The 23498-nt window shown below is 38.4% G+C and overlaps 1 protein-coding gene across 28 annotated transcripts in view; it reads left to right on the top strand.

Moving 5' to 3' along the window:
- LMBR1 (limb development membrane protein 1) overlaps positions 1-23498 on the top strand; it is a 209937-nt gene that overhangs the window by 133701 nt on the left and 52738 nt on the right. For 13 of the 28 annotated variants that reach the window (XM_054655416.2, XM_003949231.6, XM_054655410.2 and 10 more), the window contains 2 exons: positions 2345-2417; positions 22194-22316. In XM_054655416.2, the coding sequence (XP_054511391.2) occupies positions 2345-2417; positions 22194-22316 (196 nt within the window). The remainder of the gene's footprint in view (positions 1-2344; positions 2418-22193; positions 22317-23498) is intronic. The other 15 variants (XM_009444432.5, XM_001148120.8, XM_063815864.1 and 12 more) reach the window with 2 other exon arrangements.

Raw genomic sequence — 23498 nt, 5'->3', positions numbered from 1 at the left:
GCCTTGGTATAAACCTGAGGCTGAGTAATGTATAAAGAAGAGAGGTTTATTTGGCTTATGGTTCTGCAGGCTGTACAAGAAGCATGGCACTGGGACCTGCCTCTGGCTAGTGCTTCAGGAAGCTTCCAGTCATGGCGAGAGGCGAACGAGGAGCATTTGTGTCACAGGGCAAGAGAGGGAGCAGGCGAGAGAGAGGTCCATACTCTTTTAAACAACCTGCTGTCATGTGAACAAATAGAGCAAGAACTCAGTTATTACTGTGTGGACAGCACCAAATTGGTTATTCATGAGAGATCCACCCCCATGACCCAAATACTTCCTACAGGGTCCCACCTCCAATACTGGGGATCAGATTTCAACATGAGGTTCGGAAGGGACAAATATCCAAACTACATCAGTCACTCATTCACACTAAGACATACCCGTGGTGATAAGTAATTCTTGGACAATTTGCATAAGAAAGATAAAAATCCTTTTGTATGCATTAGACCTTATGTAAAAACTGTCAATTCTGATCCAGATAGTAGAAAGTGAAAAGAAGTATTGATGGGAAAGGGACTTTGGATCAAGGCCCCCAAGGACCTGGTCCCAGACATGTGGGTTTTCTCTGGGATTCCTCTCCCCTAACCCACTGCATCCAGGAGATCCTCTCCGTGTACCACTCTTTCTCCTCGGGAGTAGCTCACATTCCAGCACTTGCCACTCATTTCAGCCTAAATGTTCCCTCTTTGGAGAGGGCTTGCTGGCTGGCCGTTTAGGTATGTCTTCCCCTTTTCTTCCTATTCCTTTCTTCCTCATAGGATGGTCATTCTTTGTCATTATTTGTTTGTATATTTATTTGCTTATTACTGTTGATTATTATTTTAGTATTTGTTTTTTCTCACCTTCCAAGTCAGGCTTCTCAAGGATCGAGTTGGTATGTGTGCCAGTGATGAGTTCAGTGCTAGGTCATAGGGGACCGTAAAGATTTGTTGAAAGACTGGGAATTATTGGATTGCTTCAAATAAATTTCACATCAGCTGTATAAATTGGACATCTGACAGGGATTGCATGATTTGAAAATCTGTTTTCTGAAAATACTTTAAAGTCTGAAAGGAGATGTGTATATGGTTTCTATCTTTTTGTCCATTAGCTCCTCACAATTTGTTTTTTTTGCTGAGTGTGAGTAGTTTGGATGTGAGGATATGGAACACTGATATCAGCTCTAGACTTCTTTGAGATTTGCCCTACAGCTAGGAAGATAATAAGGATCCTCTCAGAAGGATAGCTATGTTAACAAAACTAGAATTAAATCAATTTTAGGATTTTTAACAGTGCAGACAATATCCCATACAATTGGTAAATTATTAGTATGGTTTTTTCTTTTGAATTACTGTTGTTTGACTTGGTTTGTATGTAAACATACCACTTCTCTAGATTTTGGTCTATTGGATGATTTTGATAATACCAATCTTTAATATTCATGGAGTGTTTTTAGTACATAAAGATGATATAAATGGAAAGTACTGCATGTTACTGATGTAGTTTATGGATTTCTTGTTTTAGACATTATGTAGGTAAATGTAAATGAGAAAACAAATGTTGGACTGGGTGTCTGTTCCTTCTATCTCTAAAATATTGGCTTGGGCCTATATTTACTGTAGTTATTTACCGTAGTTAGCTTTTTGGCTGTTTAAAATTGGTACATGTAGGCTGGGCGGGTGTGGTGGCTCACTTCTATAATCCCAGCACTTTGGGAGGCTGAGGCAGGCGGATCACCTGAGGTCAGGAGTTCAAGACCAGCTTGGTCAACACGGTGAAACCCGTCTCTACTAAAAATACAAAAATTAGCTGGGCATGGTTGTGTGTGCCTGTAGTTCCAGCTACTAGGGAGGTTGAGGTGGGAGGATCGCTTGACCCCGGGAGGCAGAGGTCGCAGTGAGCTGAGATTATCGTACCACTGCACTCCAGCCTGGGCATCAGAGTGAGACTGTCTCAAACAAACAAACAAACAATAATAAAAAAATTCATACATGTAGCCCACATCTCAGAATGTCACTAAAAAACCCCAAAATTCATACATTTGTTGGCCATTGAGAAGAGTTCCTTAGTTTAATCCCTTAAACTTTAAAAATATCCAATTTAAATGTATATAGGGTTTGTGATAACTTTTGATGTGTTTGGTTATATACTAAAGTATTTGTACTTAATTTGTAAATAAAATAGTTGGAGTTTTTTTATTTTGGGTTCTTAGAAATTTGAATGAATACGTTATCTAAAATAAATTGACCAAATAGCCTAAATGGTCTCATAAGCATTCGTTTTATAACGCTGAATTATTGAATAGTTTTATCTTTAAATTTAGATTCTTGAAGACCTGGATGAACAAATTTATATCATTACCTTAGAGGAAGAAGCACTCCAGAGACGACTAAATGGTATGTTTATATTACATATTTAGACGGGGATAAAAAAAACTTTTTAATTTCAAAAAGATAGATAATTGAAGAGAAAAAATTTAAACCTCTCTGAATCTTGTGCTGCTACAAGAGGAGGACACTTTAGAGTAATAAAAGAACTTCCCTGGTGAAGAGAGGTTTATTGCAGACCCTGGCTGAGATGAGCTGTAACCTAGCAGGACCCATTCTTTATGAGACTTTGGCCACTAAGGGACTAGACACCTCTCTACTGCCAACTGTGTTTATGTTTTAAGCATATGACTTTAAAATTTAATTTTTAATTACTGATGGTTTTTGAAGAACCAATGAAGAAAAGAGTAATGATATAGTTTAACAGATGGTATAGGTAAATTTTCTTTAATTTTACTTAAGTAGTTTTCAAATGTTGAAAAGCCAGTCTCCCGCCAACAAGATCAGATAATTAATAACGAACTGCATTTCAGAATCATGATTCAAGAGTAGGTATAAAATAGAAGGTTAGTTTATGAAATGCTGAGAAATAGGTATCTACCTACTTTCTTCAGTTACAAATAGTGAATTTAAGTCATCACCCCAAAAATGTTCATAATATTTTAGAGCTTTTTTCTTCGATCCAGGAATTTCAGTTTGTATCTGTTCTAGAGGATTCTTGTCAGTAACATTATATAATTCGATACAGATAAACTTTTAGACTGGAACTACATATGTCTTTTATTCTTCTAACTTACTTAAAACTAATGTTTAAACCTGTGTAATTTCAGAGTTATAAACTTTAGTCAACAATGTCAGCTTTATAAATTTTCCTTAAAGCAGTAAATATTATAATAAATTCGTCTTATTTGGATAATCATGCTACTGTGCAATAAACATGCCTGAGTTGTAAAGAGTATGTGTCAAGCTGCTCCCTGCAGTGTGGGATTGTTTCAGCCTCAGGTAGCCACCATTTCTGTTTCACAGATAAGGAGGCTGACATCCAGGAAGGGTAAAATGTAATGCCCCATGAATTGAAGAATTTTGAATTGACTTTAATCAAAACAAAACAAAATCCAAAAATACAGCCTTTCTCCCTTTCCTCTTCCACAGTAGGAAAAGTAAAAAAGGTCTTTCTAGAATCTTTATAAATCCTTTGGCTCCTCAAATTTAAAAGTGGCTGATTATATATAAAGAAGTTGAAAAGGAAACCCTTGCTAGATGGCTAAATGTATTATAAAATGAAGCCAAGCCAAAATCAGTAAAAACACCTCACTGGCATAGAAATGTTACAGAGAAGAGATGGATTGGACCTGGAGAGGATGGAGGATGTTATGATAACTAATGCTAAGTATAATTTTTTTACACACCATTTTGGTAGGCCATGCACTGTTTATCATCCGTTTGGTAGATTGTCTAAAATCTTTCAGTGAAACTCTTAAGTGATGTGTTAGGATAATTATGATTTTGCTGTTTGCTGCTGGTTAGCCACTGTGGACTGTTTCAGGTGGAAAATAAAGAGCTAAATGATTTATGTTTATAACATAAATGGTTCTATGGCAAAATGGACATTTTGACTAATACAGATTAAGAATTGTGAGCTTCAGTAGGGTATGCTTAGAAATATGTGTAGGAAGGCAAGACTAAAAAAATCACGAATTAACCATTTCTTAAGAAAATAGAAATAGGAGGTAAGAGAAACCATCCCCTGGATTTTATTTAATCTAGTATTATGACTAGTGTGTTTTGTTGTAACAGTTACTTTCTATTTTAATTTATAAAACAAAAGTAAAGTGTTTATTGTTTTACTCTTGCTATTAAAAAGAATTCCAGAATAATGAGACTAAAAGACTTTTTTAAAAATACAAATTCCATTGCCGATTGATCACAGAGTTGCTGGCGGCACTTTCTTAGTGTGTGTTGGGATGTGTGGTGTGCATTGCAGAAATCTTTGGGGTGTCATTGTGGCTTACTCTGAGCTCAGTTGTACCGTTATGCAAAAAAAACATGACAGCCAGCACCAAGAAGTGCTTTGCTGTAGAAATAACAGTATTTTTTTTTTAAAGTAACGTGAGTTATTGTGGTAGTTATGATATTACTAGAGTTGAATTTTCATGCTTGGTTTTAAAAATAATCAGTATCAGTTTGTTTTGGAATGCCTGACTGTGACTTCTCAATTTGTTTATTTGATGGTGCTGTAGGTGTAAAGCTGTTGGGAGGTTTTGTTCTTGTTAATATTGTTTCATGGAATGTTAATAAAGTAAAGCAAAGCTGTGTGCTGTGATAATGTTAATTGGTATCCTGAATAAGCCATCTTGTTATCAGCTGCTCTCTACCCTTTCTTCTTTCCTTTTTTGCTTATTACAGATCTTAATTAAGCACTAGATATTGTGTAGATGAATTAAGACACTGAGTCTCAAGATCATAGGCTAGTTGCCTGAAGAAGAAGAGAAAAAAGGACAAGAATTTATAAGTTTTCATCTAGTGCTTAACTACTTGAAAAAAAGGAATAGAGAGGAAGGAGTTCTGTGTTTCTGAGACAGGAGGGAGCCCCAGAGCACCTGTCATTTGGCTAAGACAGCGCCTCCCTCATGTCCCTGTTGTCATGGCAGGAGTAGAGAGATGTCCACAGAGCTCACTGTGATCTCGGCAGGCGGCCTTCCCCTTCTCCACAGCACACAGCCTCCCCTCTGCCATCTGCTTTGGGACTGTCAGGACTAATGGGTACATTGTGTCCGTCACTCCTCTTTATCATAGTCAGCACATGGAGCCCAGAACATCCAGGTTCCTTGCGCCCTGTGTCTCTATACATCCCATTTCTGACCTGATTTTCCACTTTCCTCTAGCTTCTGAAACTTTCCGCTTGTGCCATTTGGAACTGAGAATTAACTCATGAACAAAACCCCTGTATCTTCAACTGCCACTTTCTTGCTCAAAGAAACTTGGCACACATTCCTGCCACCCACTCATGTGATGGCTCGCTTCTACCCACATCCCTCATTTGGCTGGTCCTGGAGTTTGAGTAGGTGCCCTCCTGTTCCCTTTTACTACTCTCCAGCACTTTGGATCTCATGTCATCAGACCATGACCTAGTCCTGTCATTTGCTCACCTCCCAGGCCTTTTCTGCTCCCTTCTGGAGGATTTTTGCTCCTCGTTTCTAATCCTTCTCTGATTCTGTGCCTTTTTCGTGGTGATTTGGTGTCTGTGTGCGTGTCCTTCCCATCACTCCAGGACACTCCTTGCCTGTCCCTGTGGTTGTCTGCCTCACCCGCTCGTGCCTGTGACATAACCCATTCAAGTTCTTTTGCATAATCTTACAATCAAGCATCCTACTCTCCACCTAACACTTCTTCTTTTTCCGGTTCACTTCTTCTAGCACTCCCATTTCCTACAATTCTTCAGTGTGGAGATTCAACATACCCTGATCCTAACACCTTTTTCTCACCCCCCATCATTTCCCCATCCCCCTACGTCCTTGCACAGTTTACATTCCTGGACTGTTGTTAGAATCAGTCCCCTGCATACACTCTTAGCTCCCTTTTGTGGTCTCACTGGATTGTGCTGAAACCCGAGCCTTCATTCTGCTCACCTCTCCCTGTTCTGTGCTCTCACTCCTAGCTGGCTGACTGACCCTCTTGCCTGGCCTTCCTTTATATATATGACCAATATCCTAAATTAACTTTACATTCTCCTGGATGACTTTATTCTGTCTTTTCTTCCCTCAGATCTTCACCTTACTCTCCACTGGTGACCTTGTTTTCTATTTTCTTAAGAAAACAGAAGCAATCATAAGAGAATTTTCACAAGCTTTTTCCTTCATGCCAACCCTCCTCCCTGCAGCTCCCCTCACAGCTGCCTTTTCCTTCGATGCTGTGGCTGAATTGTCTGTGTGCCTGGCTAATGCCAGCGCTCCCCTAGTGCCCTGGATTCTATCTCTTCTCACTGATTCAAGGACACAATCTAGCAATTCTCCTCTTTCTGACTCTCTGTCTCTGTCATGATCCAGTTTTTCCCAACTGGATCCTTTCCATCAGCATAAAGATATGCTATAATTTTCCCAGAAAGACAGAAGGAGGAATCTGCCTTGACCCCATATCCCCTCCAGGTCACCACCCATTCCTTTGGTCTTTATGGCAAAGCTCACAAGAGTTGTGTGCTCATGGGTTTCACATTTTGTTTTGAAACTCACTGTTGCTTCCACTGTTCCATGAAATGCCATGGTCAGGTTGGTCTGTGACTTCGTAGTCCTTATCTTACTCTCTTTCCTCCTCGAAATGTCTTTTATTCCACTTGGTTTTCAGTTCACCATACTTTCCTGTTCCTTTTATTTAGCGGGCTGCTTTTTCTCAATCCACTTTTCTGGCTTTTCTGTGTCTATAACTTCTTCACCTGGAAAGTCTTATGCCTCCGTCTTTAAAATTCTCTGTTTGCTTTTACTCCCTTATTAGTTCATCTGGTTTCATGGCTTTAAATACCACCTATAAGCTGCGACCTCTACTCTGAGCTTTGAACTTAAAGATCTAACTGTCTAGTGGAAATTTCCATTTGGATGTCCAAGAGGCATCTTAAACATATGTCCAAAGTAAACTCAAGATCTTTACTTCTAGATTTTGCTTCTTTTGCCATCAGCCCTTCTCTACAGGTGACAAATCATTCTTCCAGCTACTCAGGCCAAATCCTTGGAGTCTCTTTCTCTTAATTCCCATATGGATTCCTTCTGCAAAGCTGTTGGCTCCAGCTTCAGAGTAGCTCCAGAATCTGACTATGCCTCACCACCTGTGCTACCACCACCCCTTGGAGAGGTTTTTGCGGTAGCTTCCTAATGGCTTCCGTGCGTATCTGTCTTGGACCTAGTGAGTCACAGAGAGTCTCTGACAATATGAGTCAGATCTTCCCATTTATTTGCTCCAAGTCCTCAGATGATGGTTTCTGTTTCAGTCTGGATAACAGCAAGAGTCCTTGCAGTGGCTGCTCACTCCTGCCCCATGTCTGATGCCTGCTGTCTCTTTGCTCTTCCCCCACTGAGCCCCTTCCCTCGGGGCATTTTTATTGTGTTTTCCTCCACCTTCTCTCTTCCAGGTCTTTACCTAAATACCCTTTCGTGGAGCTTTCCCCCACTCTGGAATGAGCCTTGTGGATATCGATTGTATCACTAAGCCCTACCTCTGCTCTACGCTTCCCCTTTCCTGCATTATTTTTTTCTACAGCATTTTTTACTGTCTCACGTGTTAAGTCTTTTAGTATATTGCCTGTCTCTCCACACTAGAACATGAACTCCAGGGATTTATTTATTTAATTATGTTTATTGAGACAAGGTCTCACTCTGTCACCCAGGCTGGAGTGCAGTGACACAATCACGGCTCACTGTGGCCTCAACCTCCCGGGCTCAGGTGATCCTTCCCCTTTAGCCTCCTGAGTAGCTAAGACTACAGGCACCCACCACCATACCCGGCTAATTTTTGTGTTTTTTGTAGAGACAAGGTTTTGCCATATTGCCCAGGCTGGTCTCAAACTCCTGGACTTAAGTGATCTGCCAGCCTTGGCCTCCCATAGTGTTAAAATTACAGGTGTGAGCCACTGCACCTAACTGGGGCAGGGATTTTTGTAAATTACAGGTGGGAGCCACCGCACCTTATTGGGGCAGCGATTTTTGTTAGTTTTCTTTCCCTCTGTACCCTGATTCTATAATGTTGCTAGACACATGGTGGATATGTGGTAAACATTTGTCCCATAAGTAAATTAATAGATGAAAAACGCACATGATGGAGAGTTGTCATTTTACCATAGAAGTGAAAAAGGAAGAGGAAGTAAAATTTGGTGACAAGACCGGACAGAATCACTTGGAGAGATTTCTTAGGAAGGCCCATAGTGGAGACTGCCAAGGACACACCAACGTTGAGAGGCAGGAAGACCACGTGCACTGGAGTGTTAGTGAAGAGGCGGAAATAAGGCAGTTTTCCCCTTACTGTTATGGCCATGGAATATGAGTAATCAAGAACCATTTCTACTCCAAGACTCCTAAAGAGTAGCCCAACAGAAAGTCCCATTACATTAATTGTGGTAGAAAATCTTTGTAATTCTTTCCTAGCATTAAGAGGATACACACACACACACACACACACACGTACACACACACACGCACACTTAACATGTTTAAATGTTTAAGTAATGCAACGGCATTAATTGAAATAATCAGCTTTTGTGTGTGTATAGCCTATGGGTGTACTGGGTAACTTTGGAAGCAGTACCATAATGAAGAGAAATTATTTTTTGTTGTTTAAGTTCAAAACCTCCGGAGTTCTTTTAATTTATTTTAAAATATTGTAGTCTTTGAACTTAATAATTCAACTCAGTTTCTTTAGATACTATTTTCATCTTCATGATAAAAAGTTAGTGTATCATTTCTTATGGCAGTTACTTTCCTGCTTGATTCTCATCTTTTCAGTGGTTCACACCTGTAATCCCAGCACTTTGGGAGGCCAAGGCAGGCAGATCACCTGAGGTTGGGAGTTCAAGACCCACCTGGCCAGCATGGTGAAACCCGGTCTCTATTAAAAATACAAAAATTAGGGGGTGTGGTGGCAGGTGCCTGTAATCCCAGCTACTTGGGAAGCTGGGGCAGGAGAATCGCTTGAACCTGGGAGGGGGAGGTTGCAGTGAGCCAAGATCGCGCCATTGCACCCCAGCCTGGGCAACAGAGCGAGACTCCATCTAAAAAAAACAAAAAAGTCCTTACCATTGAAGCTTGTATTAATTATTTATTCTTAAGAGCACAGATGATATTGTTGTTTCATTTTTGCTGGGTGTCAGATTGGAATACCTTTTTATCCTAAAAAATAAAAATAAAGGGATTGAAAAAAAACAAGACATGTCTTATACAAGCTTTTTGTAGAACTTGTGACCTGTCAGAAGCACTTAGTGTCATCATCAGTCCTTGAATCTTGCTGTTTATAACCAAGTTGAATTTGCCAGGGAATTTTATGAAGGTGCCAAGGTTTAGGGTGGCATTTATGGTTGCTTTTTTAGAGCAGTTGCTTCTTTAGACTATCTCAGAGTAGTAGTCTGTCAGAGGCATTTTCAGTTATCATTGGCAAGGTGTTTTGCTAATTTGGTCATTACATTCTTTCATATAACACACTTAATGATATATGGAAGCTCATGCCAGATTCTCTTCTGTCCTCTAAATTACTTTCATCTTGGCTTTCTCTAGGCATTCTTCTAGGTTCTGGCAATGACAATCCTACAAATACTATTTGCTGTTAGTTACATCACTGAAGGGAGAATATTTTGAATTTATCAGACTCTGGGCCACTTTGAGAAATGTCTGGTATTAGCGTGAAAGTGATCAAATATAATAAAAAACATTTGTGTCCAAGGATCTGAAATGGTCAGAAATTCCTTGTTATAATTTATTCAGCTTCTTGGGCCGTTATTCACAATTTATGCCAATAAAATGTGGCCCAAAGAAATTATTTTTTTGCAAGATGAAATGAGGTGACTACCAGAGATATATGCTAATATAAAATCAGTAAATGAGGAATGCTTAGGAATAATGAACTATAGAATGAGTTAAATATCATATATTTTATGAAATATATATATAGAGAGAGTTATTCTATAAAAATGATCCAAATTGGCTGGGTGCAGTGGCTCACGCCTGTAATCCCAACACTTTGGGAGGCTGAGGTGGGCAGATCACCTGAGGTAAGGAGTTCAAGACCAGCCTGGCCAACATGGTGAAACACCGTCTCTACTAAAAATACAAAAATTAGCTGGGCGTGGTGGCATGCGCATGTAATCCCAGCTACTCAGGAGGCTGAGGCAGGAGAATCACTTGAACCTGGGCAGCAGAGGTCGCGATGAGCCGAGATCATGCCAGTGCACTACAGCCTGGGCAACAGAGCAAGACTCCGCCTCAATAAAGAAAAAAAAAATCCAAATTTGTGTAGTAGAAGATGAATTTAATATACCCGAGCTACTTTCTCAACTACAACTTAGATAGGTGATGGTATTCCCAATAGTAGCTTATATAAACATAAAAGTTTAAAAATTATCTTAACATCTTATCTAGTTTAGATCTAGTAGCTTATATCTAAAGTAGAAAAAAGCCAAACCATTGTTTTAATTGTACCTAGCATTAAATAATGTTCCTAAAGTTGATTGTTTAACAATTTCTATCTTGCAGTCATTAGTAATGAAAGCATATTTGCATTTTCACAGTTTTGTTGGATCTCAAAAGTCTCACATTACTAGGTCAATAGCCATATTTTTGTGGATATGTCAGAAGTAAAAAGAAACTATTATTTTAATAATTATTAGCATTGCAAGTGGAATAGACATAGATACAGAGTTTTCGAGTGTATGGGCTGACTCTCTCCTTTGTAGATAGTAACAGTGTTAGTTCATGCTGAAATAGATACATTAGAGATTTGAATGTCCTGGCTTCAGTTTTCACATGCTTTCTGGAGTTTGCCTAATCAGCATTGGCTCTGTGGTGTACAGTAAGTAGTGTTTGCTTAGAGAGATGGAAACTGTTTGCTCTGTGATATTAGGAGATTTGGGCTTTAACAACAAAGTTGTTTGTCTAAGTGATTAGAAATAATTTATAGTATTTGAGTGACCTCACATTCTTTGTGATAGAGATCACTTTGGTCAAATTTAAAGTAATAAGTATAATCAAATTTTTAAAGAGCTTCTTGGATAATATTTTCTAATCAAACTTTTTTTTGGTTATATGGTAAATTAAAAGTTAAATGTAACATCAATCTGTTTATGTTAGAGGTATCTACTTCCAAATAGTATTCATTATGAGACTAAGTTTAGGACACTGAATTGTTTAGGGAGATAATTGTATTGCATCAATTATTTGAAGGGCTTGCAGATCTAATTGGAAATTTGTATTTGTTTTTAAAAATACATTTTATATTTTAAGTTAAATACTTAGTACCTCTCCTTTTATATATGAAGGCTGTCTTATATATTAAGAAAGTTGTAAGGACAGCTTAGTTATTGAATAAATACTGGACTTTGGGAAATTCTGTTATCTTGGAAGCAAAATATTTTTAATACCACACTAGTTTTTCAGCTTAAGAATAAAGCTGGGAAAAGTTGCCTTCAGCTATTAGTTTTCCTGAATCCAAAGAGACGGGTGGGGCAGGATCAAAAATACTTACTTGATCAAAGTTATTGGCTCTGAAGTTATTCTTACCTATGTAAGAAAGATGAAAGGTGTTGTTTTTATTGCATGTTAGTTAACAGTGTAATTTTGAACTAATTGGTGTTGAACTGCCAATCACCTAAGGGGAATGCAAATAGATACTCTTACAATTTCCTTTGAGGTAGTGAAATCTTATGTTGGGGCTGGAAGAAAAACAGAATAATACCATTAAATTGACCTTAAATGAGCTGCTTTGTGGTTTTCTTGGAGAATCCCTTTTTATTTCTTGTGACTTGTCTAAACAGGTTTTGTCTACCAGTTTGACTTATTGACTAGACAATGCTGACACTGGACATTTTAGATTCATTTGGAAATAAAGTAATGATAATGCAGTTCCTCGGGATATTTTAAATTTTTGGTATAACTTAAATCCACATAATGCCTCAGTATTTGTTTGCAGTATGTCATAATTTCTTACGATAGTCATTGTTTCCTTCTGGTCATTTATAATGAAATATTTATTCAAAAAAGCTTACATTTCTCCCTTAGGTATTGCTCTGTTATAATAAAGAGTGGTCTTGTCCTTGAATAATGTGTCATCCCAGATGAATCTAGTCATTTAATAAAAGTATGATTTATTTGAGGACAAGAATGTAGTTTTGATTTTTATATGCAAGTCAGTCAGTATTTATTAATTACCTATTGTGTGCCTAGTGTTATATCACCTGCAAATAAAAGCACAGCATTTCAGAAATGCCATTTTAGTTATTTTCCTTTGAAGAATCATACATTGAGTGGTCTAGACATTTGTATTGAGCTCTGTAAACATACCCACAAAGTAGGCATTTTTGTCTTTTCACTGAATTTCAAATTGGCATCAGGAATACTTCCTATTCTGATGTCCATTCTCATTTGAAATTCTAAATACTCATGAGCTTATTTTTTCTAGCCTTCAACTGGTTACCAGAATAATAAATCTTTGCATGGATGGGGAATGAATGTAGTTTGGAATTGAATTTCCAGTCAATGAGATATAGAAGTTAAATGAGCATTAATTACAGATATACAGTTTAATTGATAAAGAATGGAGATAAAAGTAAAATATATTTATTACTAAGACTATTATGTAGTTTAAACTTTGATTCAAAGACACCTGAAAATCTTACAGAGCTGTGCTGTCTTTCTGTAAATCACATTATATGGAAATACTCATTCGTTATGTAACTTAATTGCTTCCCCTTTTGCTGTGGCTGCCAGAAACTCAAACTCAAAACTAACTTTGTAATCAAAGTTTAGTAGCTTGTGTCACATTACCAGAATATTTCTGTACTAGCTTTATCCCTCCTCTCATAAATATATCAATTACATATTAACAAGTAAAGTGATAAAACTCATGAACTCTGAAAATACTATAAAACGTTTCAGTGGATTTGAGATCTCAGGTTCTTCGAAAGAGAGGGTGTTCGATTGCTGTCTCTTCAGTGATGGGCAGAAGTGAGCAAGGAGCTGCAAAGGGAATGGGATTTACTTCTCCTAGAAACCTGGGATAAGACTGGAATTTTGTGATTCCCCAAAGGGGCTTAGAAAAAGAGTCCTCTGAATTCCATTAGTGAGATTGCATTTGCCCCTGTGTTGCAAAGGTTTGTCTGATCTTGCTGGCCTTGCGTTGCTGTTCTGAATCCTCCTTTCAGTCTCTCCCTTTGAGAAAGGACCACTCTTTGCACCTAGAGAGACCCAGCGAGGTTTCCTCCTCCTAAATCAGTTTTTCTGGCCAGTTGGTCCCTAGCCCCTAGGAACATAATTGAATTGCTGTACCTTTTAGCTGGTTTGTCACTGTTTGAGGGAGTGTCTGACCTGATTAGAGATGAAGGGAACAACAGAGGTGGATAGAGAAAAATTACCAGTTGTTTAAGGTTCAGTGAAGAAGACCAAGATGAATATCTAGAACAAGTGGTTCCCACTTGAGTTAACAATTAATGGGAGAGACAAATAAGAATTCATACCTAATCCTCAAAAGTAGTAAGAATGTCCAAGGAAATGTCATTAGAACAGAAAAAGACTGATGCCGAGAACTTGAAAAAAATAAAAAGCTTAATAGACAAACAAAAAAAGAAATAGTCTTTGTGGTAGTCAGAATAATGGTTTCCTAAAGATGTCCAAGTCCTAATCCCCAGACCTTGTGAATATGTTACCTTACATGGCAAAGGTGACTTTGCATATGGGATGAAGTAAAGGATCTTGAGATTATTCTGGATTATGTAGTGGGCCCACTGTACTCACAAGAGTTGGTATAAGTGAAGGCTGAGATGGTCAGAGAAGGAGACATTGGTAATGGAAGAAGAGGTTGGAGTGACTCAAGGAAGGGACCATGAGCCAAAGAATTCAGGTGGCCCTCAAGGGCTAGAAAAGACAAGGAAATGATTTCTCCCCTAGAGTCTCCAGAAGGATTATAGTCCTGCTAACACTTTGATTTTAGGATTTCTCACTTCCAGAACTGTAAGGCAATAAATTTATGTTGTTTTAAGCCAGAAACTTTATGATAATTTGTAGCAGCAGCAATAGCATACTAATATAGTCCTTCAAAAATTGAATTAATCATCTTGCAGAATCAAGGGGAAGAACTATTTTGTGTCACACACCAAAAGTACAAAAAGAAGGAAAGTATTAATGAAAAATAGACGTGAAGTGCAGAGCTAAGATACTGAATGTAAATAATAGGCATCTAAAAGGAGAGAAAAGAACAACTAGGAAAAGTAGGTAAATAAAAAATAGAAGAAAATATCAATGAGCTTAAGAAAGACTTGAGTTCAGGTTAAAAGGCCACACACTCCTAGGCAAGATTATTCAATAGAAAATCAAAAAGAGTTGGATTTAGTTTGTAAGATTCCTGAATTCCAAGAACAATGGAAAAAGAAAAAGCCCTTACAAACTTTCACATAGAAAAATTCCAGACAAAGAAGAGAGAGATCAACATCAAGCTTCCCATTTGCAACCTGCTACTGGTTGCTGAATAGTACCCATAGTTGTAAGGGAGGAATAAAGACTGCAGTTAAAAACTCAGCTGAGTGTGGTGGCATGCACCTATAGTCCCAGCTACTCGGGAGGTGGGAGTATAAGCTCGAGCCCAGAAGTTCGAGTCCAGCCTGGGCAGTAAAATAAAGTGAGACCCTGTCTCTTAAAAAAAAAAAAAATTCATATATTCCCAAAGATGTCATTCATCTGTTATGCATTCCCTCATTCGTTCATTTTATATCTGTATATTGAGCACCTAATTTATGCCAAGCACTATTCTAACTTCCATATTGAAAGAAACATTTGGTAACAGTCTTGAACTAAATATTGTTAAAACTGTCGCAGCAAGATCCAGGAGTTGGGGGCATGGGTGGGCAGCAGTGAGAGAATGATTAAAGCGTTGTGAGAGTTTCACTTTGGTGTGGGGTAAGTTACTCAGAAAAGCATCCCTGTAGGGCTAGGACTGTGCGATGCTGATATTATAATGAAAAGTATATCTAAGTATGAGTATTAAAAATGTGAAAGTAACCATTGAACTGCCAAATTAACATGGGCAAAAAGGATAAACTAAAGTTTCACTAGCTGGGAAAGAAGAAAATGAAGAAATAAAGAGCAAATATAATGAGCAGAAATTACAAAGTTACATAAAAAGAGAAAGAGCACCAGTCTTCCTGTCACCTTGAGGATGGCAGTACTTTTAGTCCCTTGATGTCACTGTTGAGCTGCTGGAAAATCCTCTTTGAAGTTTGCTCTGTGTCTAAACTTCTCATTATATGAAATTATTTCCTCATTTTTAAGCTACTTTAGGTTTAGTTTTCTGATTCAGTATATAGTGTCCTAATAGATACACCCCCTTTTACGGATGAAAACACTGAGGTTCAGAGAGGCATAAACCTAAAAAGATGATGAGTTGAGAGGAGAAAATCACAATAAAATTTTGGAATTTAGAAGACCTGAGAAAATTTAGCGGACTTGAGTAACCAGTTTCACAGACCCAAGGAAGCTAAATCCTAAGTCATTTGTGCTTGATTTATAAATTTATACCCCAGAATCCCCAAAAGTCTCAAAAAGTGGCACCACCAGATGAAGTAGAGTGAGCTACTTCATAAGAGAATTGATTGGAAATCCTGTTTATATAATGGTTTGATCCCCATATATTTTCGCTCCATCCAAGGTACCAATTTTCTAAAGGTTTGCATCATGAAGGGATGTTGAATTTTATCAAATGCTTTTCAGTATCAAATGAAATGATCATATGGTTTTTGTCCTTCATTCCATTGATATGATGTATCACATTGGTTGATTTGAATATGTTGAACCATCCTTGCATCTTGGATAAATCCCACTTCATCATGAATGATCTTTTTAATGTATTGTTGAATTCGGTTTGCTAGTATTTTGTTGAGGACTTTTGCATCAATATTCATCAGAGATGTTGGTCTGTAGTTTGCTTTCTTTGATGTGTCTTGGTATCAGGGTATTACTGGCCCCTTAACATGAGTTTGGAAGTATTTCCTCCTCCTCTGTTTTTCAGAGTAGTTTGAATAGGATTGGTATTAGTTCTTTTTTAAATGTTTGGTAGACTTCAGCAGTGAAGCCACCAGGTCCTGGGGTTTTCTTTATTGGGAGACTTTTTATTACAGGTTTGATCTCGTTACTTATTAATGATCTGTTTAGGTTTTAGATTTCTTCGTGGTTCAATCTTGGTAGGTTGTATGTGTCTAGAAATTTGTCCATTTTTTTCTAGATTTTCCAGTGTATTGACATGTAATTACTCACAGTAACTACTAACCGTCCTTTGAATTTCTGTGACGTCAGTTGTAATGTCTTCTTTTTCATCTCTGATTTTATTTGGATCTTCTCTTTTTTTTCTTGGTCTGGCTAAAGTTTTGTCAACTTTTCTAAACAACTTTTTGTTTCATTGATCTTTTGTATTCTTCATTTCAATTTTATTTATTTTCTGCTTTGATCTTTATTATTTCTTTTATTAATTTTGGGTTTGGTTTGATCTTGCTTTTCTAATTCTTTAAGATGCATCATTAGATTATTTGAAGTTTTTTCTCTTTTTTTATATAGACACCTGTAGCTATAAACTTCCCTCTTAGTACTGCTTTTGCTGCATCCTGTAGGTTTGGGTATGTTGTGCTTCCATTATCATTTGTTTCAATAAAGTTTTCAATTTACCCCTTAATTTCTTCATTGACCCACTGGTCATTCAGGAGCATTTTGTTTAATTTCCATGTGTTTGTATCGTTTTGAAAATTCCTCTTGTTGATTTTTTGTTTTATTCCATTATGGCCAGAGAAGATACTTGACATTATTTCAATTTTTTGAATGTTTTAAGACTTGTGTTGTGACCTAACATATGGTCTGTCCTTGAGAATGATCCATGTGCTGAGGAGAAGGATGTTTATTCTGATATCCATTAGATGAAATGTTCTGTAAATATCTATTAGGTCCATTTGTTCTACAGTACAGATTAAGTTTGATGTTTCTTTTTGATTTTCTGTTATTGGAAGATCTATCCAATGCTGAAAGTGGGGTGTTGAAGGCTCTAGCTGTTATTGTATTGAGGTCTTTCTCTTTAGCTTTAATAATATTTGCTTTATATATCTGGATGCTCCATTGGTACATATATCTTTACAATTGTTATACCCTTTTGCAGAATTGACCCCTTTATCATCATGTAGTGACCTTCTGTGTCTCTTCTTACATTTCTTGTCTTGAAATCTATTTTGTCTGATATAAGTATAGCTACTCCTGTACTTTTCTTGTTTGCATTAGCATGGAATATCTTTTTCTATGCCTTTATTTTCAATCTATTCGTATCTGTATAGGTAACGTGTATTTCTTTTAGGCAACAGATAATTGGGTTTTGCTTTTTTATCCATTGAATCACTATGTCTTTTAATTGGAGTGTTTAGTTCATTTACGATCAGTGTTATTATTGATAAGTAAGGACTTCCTCCTGCCATTTTGTTACTTCTTTTCTGGTTGTTTTGTATAGTCTTCTCTTCTTTCCTTCCTGTCTTCCTTTTAGTGAAAGTTATTTTCTCTGGTGGTAGGATTTAATTTCTTGCTTTTTATTTTTTGAGTATCCATTGTATGTTTTTCAATTTGATGTTATCATGAGGCATGCAAATACTATCCTATAACCCATATTTTAAACTGAGGGCAACTTAACACATTGCAAAAACAAACAAGCAAAAAGAAAACTAATACAGACTCTACACTTTAACTTCGTCGCCACACTTTTAAACTTTTTGTTGTTTCTTTTTATGTCTTACTGTACTGTCTGTGTCTTGAAAAGTTGTTGTAGTTATTATTTTTGATTGGTTCGTCATTTAATCTTTCTACTTACGATAAGAGTAGTTTACACACCATAATTACAGTGTTATAATATTCTGTGTTTTTCTGTGTTTACTTATATTACCAGTGAGTTTTGTATCTTCAGGTGATTTCTTATGGCTCATTAACATTCTTTTCTTTCCTATTGAAGAACTCCCTTTAGCATTTCTTGTAGGACAAGTCTAGTGTTGATGAAATGCCTCAGCTTTTGTTTGTCTGGGAAAGTCTTTATTTCTCCTTCATGCTTGAAGGATATTTTCACCAGATATACTATTCTAGGGTGTAAGTGTTTTTCCCTCAGCACTTTATACATGTCATGCCACTCTCTCCTGGCCTGCAAGGTTTCCACTGAAAAGTCTGCTGCCAGGTGGATTGGAGTGCCATTGGATGTTACTTGTTTCTTTTATCTTTCTTGCTGCTTTTGGGGTCCTTTCTTTATCCTTGACCTTTGAGAGTTTGATTATTTGAGGTAGTTGTCTTTGAGTTAAATCTACTTGGTGTTCTATAACCTTCTTGTTCTTAAATGTTGATATCTTTCTGTAGGTTTGGGAAGTTCTCTAATATTCTCCCTTTGAATAAACTTCCTACCTCTCTCTCTCTGCCTCCTCTTTGCTTCCAATAACTCTTAGATTTGCTCCTTTTAGGCTATTTTCTAGCTATCGTAGGCATGCTTCATTCTTTTTGATTCTTTTTTCTTTTGTCTCCACTATGTATTTTCAAACAGCCTGTCTTCAAGCTCACCAGTTCTTTCTTCTGCTTGATCAGTTCTGCTATTAAGAGACTGATGCATTCTTCAGTTTGTCAGTTGCATTTTTCAACTCTACAATTTCTGCTTGGTTCTTTTTTATTATTTCAATCTCTTTGTTAAATTTATCTGATAAAATTCTGAATTTCTTCTCTGTATTATCTTGAACTTCTTTGAGTTTCCTCAAAACAGCCATTTTGAATTCTGTCTGAAAGGTTATATATTTCTTTTTCTCCAGGATTGGTCCCTGGTGCCTCATTTAGTTTGTTTGGTGAGGTCATGTTTTCCTGGATGGTCTTGACGCTTGTGGATATTCGTCAGTGTCTGGGCATTGAAGAGTTAAGTATTTATTGTAGTCTTCACAGTCTGGGCTTGTATGTGCCTGTCTTTCTTGGGAAGGCTTTCCGGATATTCAAAGGAACTTGGGCCTCAAGCCCAATAATGCTGTGGTTCTTGCAGACTAATGCCTCAGTGGGTTTAGATAAGATCCAGAAGAATTCTCTGGATTACCAGGAAGAGACTCTTGTTTTCTTCCTTTACTTTCTCCAAACAAATGGCATCTCTGTGTGCTGAGCTTCCTAGAGCTGAGTTGGGGTGATGCAAGCACTCCTGTGGCCACCAACACTGGGACTACGCTGGGTGAGACCTGAGGCCAGCACAGCACTACGTCTCACTCAAAGCCCACTGTAAACATTGCTTGGCTACTGCCTGTGTTCTCTCAAGGCCCTAGGGCTCTACGATTAGTAGTGGGGGAAGCCAGCCAGGTTTGTGTCCTAACCTTCAGGGTAAAAAGTTCCCTCAGACCCAGGGCAGGTCCAGAGATGCTGTCTGGGAGGCAGAGTTTGAAGTCAGAAACTTTAGAAATCTAGTTGGTGTTCCGTTTTACTGCAGCTAAACTGACCCTCAAACCACAAGACGAAGACCTTCCTATTCTTCCCTGCTCCTACCACTGCCAGCCCATGGGGAGTTCTGCCAGGCCACTGCCAGTGGTCACTTAATGTCCAGAGGCTCTGCAGTCAGCTTGTGGTGAAAGTTGCCAGGCCTGGGACTCACCCTGCAGGGCAGTGGGCTCCCCTCTGTCCCAGGGCAGGTCTAGAAATGCTGTTCAATAACCTAGGCCTGGTTTCGGGGGCCCCAAGAGCCCACCTGATACTCTACCCCACTGTGGCCAAGCTAGTACCTAAGCTGCAAGACAAAGTACTCTTTACTTTTCCTTCTGCTTTTCTCAAGCAGAAGGAGTCTTTCAGTGTAGCCACCACAGCTGGGAATATGCTGCATCAGACCTGAAGCCAGCACGTCTCAGAGTCTTCCCAAGCAAGGCCCATGGCATACTAGCTATATGTCACTCCTGGATCTTTGGGGCCCAAGGGCTCTTTAGTCAGTAGGTGATGGATCCTTCCAGAACTGAGTCCCCCACTTCAAGGTAGCCAGTTCCCTTCTGGCCCAGGGTGTGTCTAGAAATGTCATCCAGAAGCTAGGGCCTAGAATGGGGCCCTCATGACTGTGCCCAGTACCCTATTGTACTGTGGCTGAGCTGGTATCCAAAATGCAAGACAAAGTTCTTTTTACTTTCCTCTCTTCGAGCAGAAGGAAGGAGTCACTTTCCTTGCTGTGAGCTCTGCTGCCTGGGGTTGGTGGAGAGGTGGTGCAACCTCTCCCTTAGCCACTGTGTCTGGTACATGCTGCCCTAGTCCACTGGCTCTAAGCCCAGCCCAGCAGCAGGACTTGCCTAGGAATTGCAGTTCTTGTGTCCTAGACTGCTTTTCAAGTCTACTTAGGACCCCAGAGCACTGTAGCCCGTTGTGGTGAGGCTTGCTGAGAAGCTCAAGTTTTGACCACTGGGATGGGGAATTTCTTTCTGGCTAGGGCTGGTCCACGTGCTCCTTCTGTGGACATGCAGTGGCTGAGCCCAGCACAGCTTTACTGTCTGCTGTGACAGGGCAGCATTGGTGCAATTCTATGTCCCCCATTTGTTGTGCTCTCCCTCCCCCAAGTACACAGATTCTCTCTCCACACTACACGGCCGCTGCTGGGGGATGGAAGAGGGGTTGGCATCGGCAATTCAAGGCTGTCTTTTCTACCCTCTTCAGTGCCTCTTTCAGCTGTATGAAGTTAAAACCAGGTACTGTGAGTGCTCACCTGGTTTTTAGTTCTCATGACAGTGCTATTTTGTATGTAGTTGTTAAAATTTGGTGCTCCTGCAGCAGGGACAATCGGTAGAGGTTTCTATTTGGTCATCTTGCTCCGCCCTCCTACTGCTTCAGTCTTAAATATGAGCAGACAACTAAGGCTCACCACATATCCAAGGAAAGCCTCCCATATGCATCAAACAGGAGAGCTTGGAGGAGATGAAATATGCATGGGAGAAGAATGTCTCAAAACAAATCCGTCAATATCCTGGCAGAGATAGAGATGACATTCATGAGAAAGACCAGGTTCCATAAAAATGGGATATTCAGTGAGCAGAAAAGGATCCTTGAAATTTAGAAATAACATAGCAAAAAGATTGGAAGATAAAGAACTTTTCCAGAAGATAGGTCAAAATGGCAAAAATAGGTAAAATAGGAGAGAATAGTTAAGAATATTAGAGAACCAGCTCAGGAGATCCAGTGTCCAACTTAGAGGAGTTCCAAATTGAGGAGAGAAAATGTGGTGGAGGAAATGACAAAATGAAGATTTCCCAGATCTAAAGGACATGAATTTGGAGATTGAAAGGGATCATCTAGTGCCCAACACAATACATGAAAATGGACTCTCATCAAGAACACTGGGGACAAAGATCCTACATAGTTTAAAAGGGAAATGACAAGCAGCTCACATTCAAAAAGACAGGAATAAGAATAGCTTCAGACTTCTCAAAAGCAAATCTAGAAGCAGGAAGACAATGAAGCAATGCCTTCAGAATTCTGAAGGAGAATTAGTTTTTACCTTGATTTTTTATACTTAATCAAACTATAATGTAAGAGCAAAGGTACAGTATTCAGACTTGTATAGTCTTTAAAAATTTACCTCACATTCACCTTTTCTTAGCAAGCCACTGGAGGATACACACCATCTAAGCAAGGGAGTAAATCAAGAAAAGATACGGGCTGTGTAGGAAACGAGATGCTCCACAGGAGACGCGGGCAGGCAGTCCCGGGGTGAAAGGGTGCAGGAGGCACAGAGGGCAGTCCATCTGGGGTGGGCAGGTCTAAAGACACTGGGGGAAATTTCTTCAAGAAAATGAAGTTGATAGTATAACTGAGGAATAGAAAAAACAGGAGAAAATAAAGACCTTTGGCAGGATGTTTTGGGTTTGAATTTGTGTTAAGTACATAGAAAATTAAGTAAAAGAAAAGTTATTGCTAATTCTGGGGGTGGGAAGAATGTTAAGGAAAGAAGGAAAGATGGTCATAGTTTGCTATGTGGATAGGCATTTTGGTTGTTATAATAATGTAGACATTGAATATCAATCTAGCTAAAATGAGCATTATGGCCATATTGAGAGAAAGGGAGGAGTGAAGAGGTGTGTGGCTCAGACACTTGTGTCCTCACCTGCCACAGTGGGAATGCTTTGTGCAGGAAATCCAGAAGTTGCAACAGGAAGACAAGTGCCAGAAGAACAAGCTGGACAGCTACTTTTGGGAAAATGGATTCAGGAGGGAGGAGACATGACAGCAAACCCACGTATGTGTTTGACACTTTGAGCTATTTGCATGCTTCATTTTGATAAAGATAAAACCTTTAAAAAAATCACTTAAGACAAGTAGTATAGAAAGTATAAAATAAAGTTAATCAGCTATTATACTAAATAATACTGAATGCAAGCTCTATATTTTACCAAGTGTAAATGGGCTGAATTTGACTGTTAAAGAACAGTTTATCAGATTGGATTATTCAACCTGTATTTATCATGTTTGCTACAAGCATCTGTTGCCCTTTCTTCTAGTAAAGTACCTGATTTGGATTTGCGGATTTCCCCGGTTAGATGAGATTGGCAGAACTGCTCATCAAAGTTCGCGGCTCTCCAAGAAACTGACATGTGACTCTAAGCTATGCCATTAGGACGTCTGCTTCCTAGACTTTTATTCTTCCTCATAGTGACATACAGACTGGGAGTACTCGGGACTGAGTCATCCCAGCTATTACAATATGAGGAAACTGTCCATCTGTTCTGCCACCTGGAACTCTCTGCTACCCATTTGCTCTACTTTCTTTACTGGAAAATTTTCCTACTGGTTCTATCTTATGAATTCCTTTTCTGTTTTAACTAGTGAGTCTATTTCAGTTGCCTATAGCCAATGAACTCTAACTGATACAGTTGAAACCTCCAATAAGATTCAGCTGGATAAGAGAAAAAGAAAGATTAAAATGAAAGGTGTGTGTATAAATGTATGTAAGTAAGCAAGCAAGATAGGTAAAAACAAAAAGAAAGTAGAACTTAAAATCCACAAAACAGAATTTAAGTTGAAAGGCATTAGACTAACAAACAGGGTCATTATGAAATGATAAAATATATGATTCATAAGGAAGATGTAACAGTCTAGGATGAAAAACAAAAACAAAAACAAAAAAACCTTAGCAAACAGAACCTCCCAGTCTCAGCAGTCAAATACAAATGCATAATGAAAAAAAAAACACAAAAAACCACTCTTAAAAACTGAGAGAACTTAAAGTACAGTTGTAGTGGGTATTTTAATTTCTCTGTTTCAGAATTTAACAGATAAAATATAAAGAATACGAAGATCCACCATTAGAGAAACAAGCAGAAAATAGGAATAGGGAAAATTCAGGTGATAAATGCATAGAAATATGTCCAACCACATTTAGGGAAATGCATGTTAAAGTAACAGGAAGAAAACATTTTCC

Source organism: Pan troglodytes, chromosome 6, assembly GCF_028858775.2.
Source record: "Pan troglodytes isolate AG18354 chromosome 6, NHGRI_mPanTro3-v2.0_pri, whole genome shotgun sequence".
Lineage (NCBI taxonomy): Eukaryota > Metazoa > Chordata > Mammalia > Primates > Hominidae > Pan > Pan troglodytes.
This window is presented reverse-complemented; position numbering and strand designations above follow the sequence as displayed.